At 38.7% G+C, this 2,500-nt stretch overlaps 1 protein-coding gene across 1 annotated transcript in view; it reads left to right on the top strand.

Moving 5' to 3' along the window:
* LOC137618123 (uncharacterized) overlaps positions 1-2,500 on the top strand; it is a 5,343-nt gene that overhangs the window by 1,304 nt on the left and 1,539 nt on the right. Inside the window, exons 2-5 of the mRNA XM_068348136.1 lie at positions 1-248; positions 339-514; positions 656-2,007; positions 2,329-2,500. The exon at positions 1-248 is cut by the window's left edge and continues 76 nt beyond it; the exon at positions 2,329-2,500 is cut by the window's right edge and continues 36 nt beyond it. Coding sequence (XP_068204237.1) covers positions 1-248; positions 339-514; positions 656-2,007; positions 2,329-2,500 — 1,948 coding nt within the window. The remainder of the gene's footprint in view (positions 249-338; positions 515-655; positions 2,008-2,328) is intronic.

The following is a 2,500-nucleotide window of genomic DNA, read 5'->3' as shown; positions in this document are numbered from 1 at the left end:
AGTTAGTGCATTGCCTGTGAGTAGTGTGGATTTGTTGATAGGCAATGATGTGATGCAAGGTAGTGGCACAGCCTGTGCATCAGAAGGTCGAAAGGGGGCTAGTGTGGTTAATGAACGTGTTATGGTAAATGTTAAACCTGTTGTTCCTGTAACCCGAGCCCAATCTAGAGAGGAAGTCAAAGGAGGAGAAGCTGATGTAAATTTGGAAAACTGCTTCCAAACCAAAACTCAACCTAAGACAAAGAAAGGTAAGTCCAAGTAGAAAAAAAATCTTTCGTTAAAGTCTATGGTTAATATATCTGAAGACTTTCCTACAGATTCTAGTTGCATGTTTCCAGATAGGCAAACCCTAATTAGTGCTCAAAAAGAAGATGGCGAATTGAAGAGTATATATGAAGAAGCAGAACAGCTAAAGGAACAGGATGATTTAAGTGAAGCAAGTTATGTATTAAAGAATGATGTGTTATATAGATTAATTCGTCCAGTGACCGCATCTACTGATGAAGAGTGGAAGGTAAGGGAACAAATTGTAGTACCTAGTAAGTTTAGGCATTTTATTTTGCAAGAGGCTCATGAAAGTGAATGGGGTGGTCATTTAGGAATACGAAAAACGCTGTCCAAAGTGAAAGATAATTTTTTTTGGCCTTCTTTAAAGAAAGACGTAGTCAGGCATTGTAAGTCATGTCACCAGTGCCAAATGGTTGGAAAACCCAACCAGAAAATTACTAAAGCGCCTTTAATTCCAATCCCAGCTGTTGAAGAACCATTCACTCAAATTGTTATTGACATTGTGGGTCCTTTACCCAAAACCAAAACAGGTTTTCAGTACATGTTAACAATAATGGACAGAACCACTAGATTTCCCGAGGTAATACCTGTTAGATGCATTAAGAGTGGTATCGTTATTAAGCATCTCATGGACTTTTTTTCTCGTTATGGTTTGCCTCGGGAGATACAGTCGGATCAAGGTTCTAATTTCACTAGTAGGGAGTTCCAGGCTAAAATGAATGAACTTGGCATTAAACACAACTTGGCATCCTCATATCATCCCGAAAGTCAGGGAATACTTGAAAGATTTCACTCCACTCTGAAGAATGCTTTGACTAAGTATTGTTTAGACCATGTTGAGGAATGGGATAAAGACTTGCCTTTATTGCTTTTTGCTTTAAGATCGGCCCCTAGTGAATCTCTGGGTTTTTCTCCTTTTCAGATGGTCTATGGACACAATGTGAGAGGACCTCTTGATTTATTAAGGGAACATTGGGAAGGGGGTAGTGGTAAAATGAATTCACTTGATTATATTTTGTCTTTCAAAGAGAAATTAAGGAGCATTTGGCAATGGGCCCAAAATAATCTCTCTACTTCGCAGGCTAAAATGAAAACTCATTATGATAGAAAGTCTCAAGTAAGGAATTTTGAAGCAGGAGAACAAGTACTAGTGTTACTTGCTATGCCAGGTCAGTTCAGAGCTCAGTTTGTAGGTTCAGCAGTGGTTAAGAAGAAACTGAATGATGTTGATTATTTGGTGGAAATTCCAGGGAGGAGGAAAAAGTATCAGTTGTGTCATATTAACATTATGAAGAAATATTTTTCCAGAGATAACACTGTTAAATCTGTTTCAGCTGTTGTACTTAAAGAATGTAATGGACAAGAAGTGGAAAGCAAAGAATATGGATGGAGTGGCGAAAACTCTAAAATTTTGTGTAACCCAGATAGTTTGTTTAAACATCTGAATGCTCAGGAAGCTACTGATATGAAGGATTTATTCAAAGAACATCCGTCAATATTTAAGGACACTCCTGGTCTTGTGCTTAGTTTGCAACATGATGTTGTACTAAAGCCAAATGCCCAGCCAATTAGACAAGCCCCTTACAGGTTAAGTCCACAGAAAGCTGAAGCTGTGAGAAAGGAAGTCAGTTATATGTTGGAGAATGACTTGATAACACCAAGTAGCAGTCCTTGGAGTTCCCCGGTTGTATTAGTGAAAAAGGAAAATGGACAAGACAGGTTGTGTTTTGACTACAGGAAAGTAAACGACTTAACAGTTGCTGACAATTTCCCTCTGCCTCGCATAGAAGATTGCATAGATAAGATTGGTAATGCCAAGTATATTAGTAAGTTAGACCTTTTAAAAGGTTACTGGCAGGTTCCTCTGACTGAAAATGCACGAGAAATATCAGCATTTATAACACCTGAAGGTTTATTCGAATGTAAAGTCATGCCCTTTGGCATGCGTAACGCAGCCAGTACCTTCCAGAGAATGATGTGGATGATCACGAATGGATTGAAGGGTTGTGTAGTTTATCTGGACGATATAATTATTTTCAGTGACAACTGGAAAGACCATGTCAATAGAATCAGGGCCTTATTTCGTGCAATTGCTGACGCTGGTTTGGTAGTAAACCTTTCTAAATGCGAATTTGGAAAGGCTGAAGTTATCTACCTCGGACATCACGTCGGACAAGGTAAAGTATTACCCAAGGAAAAGAACATTGAAGCT

Source organism: Palaemon carinicauda, chromosome 2, assembly GCF_036898095.1.
Source record: "Palaemon carinicauda isolate YSFRI2023 chromosome 2, ASM3689809v2, whole genome shotgun sequence".
NCBI classification, from domain to species: Eukaryota; Metazoa; Arthropoda; class Malacostraca; order Decapoda; family Palaemonidae; genus Palaemon; species Palaemon carinicauda.
Note: the sequence above shows the minus strand (reverse complement) of the source record. Positions and strands in the feature narration are given on the sequence as shown.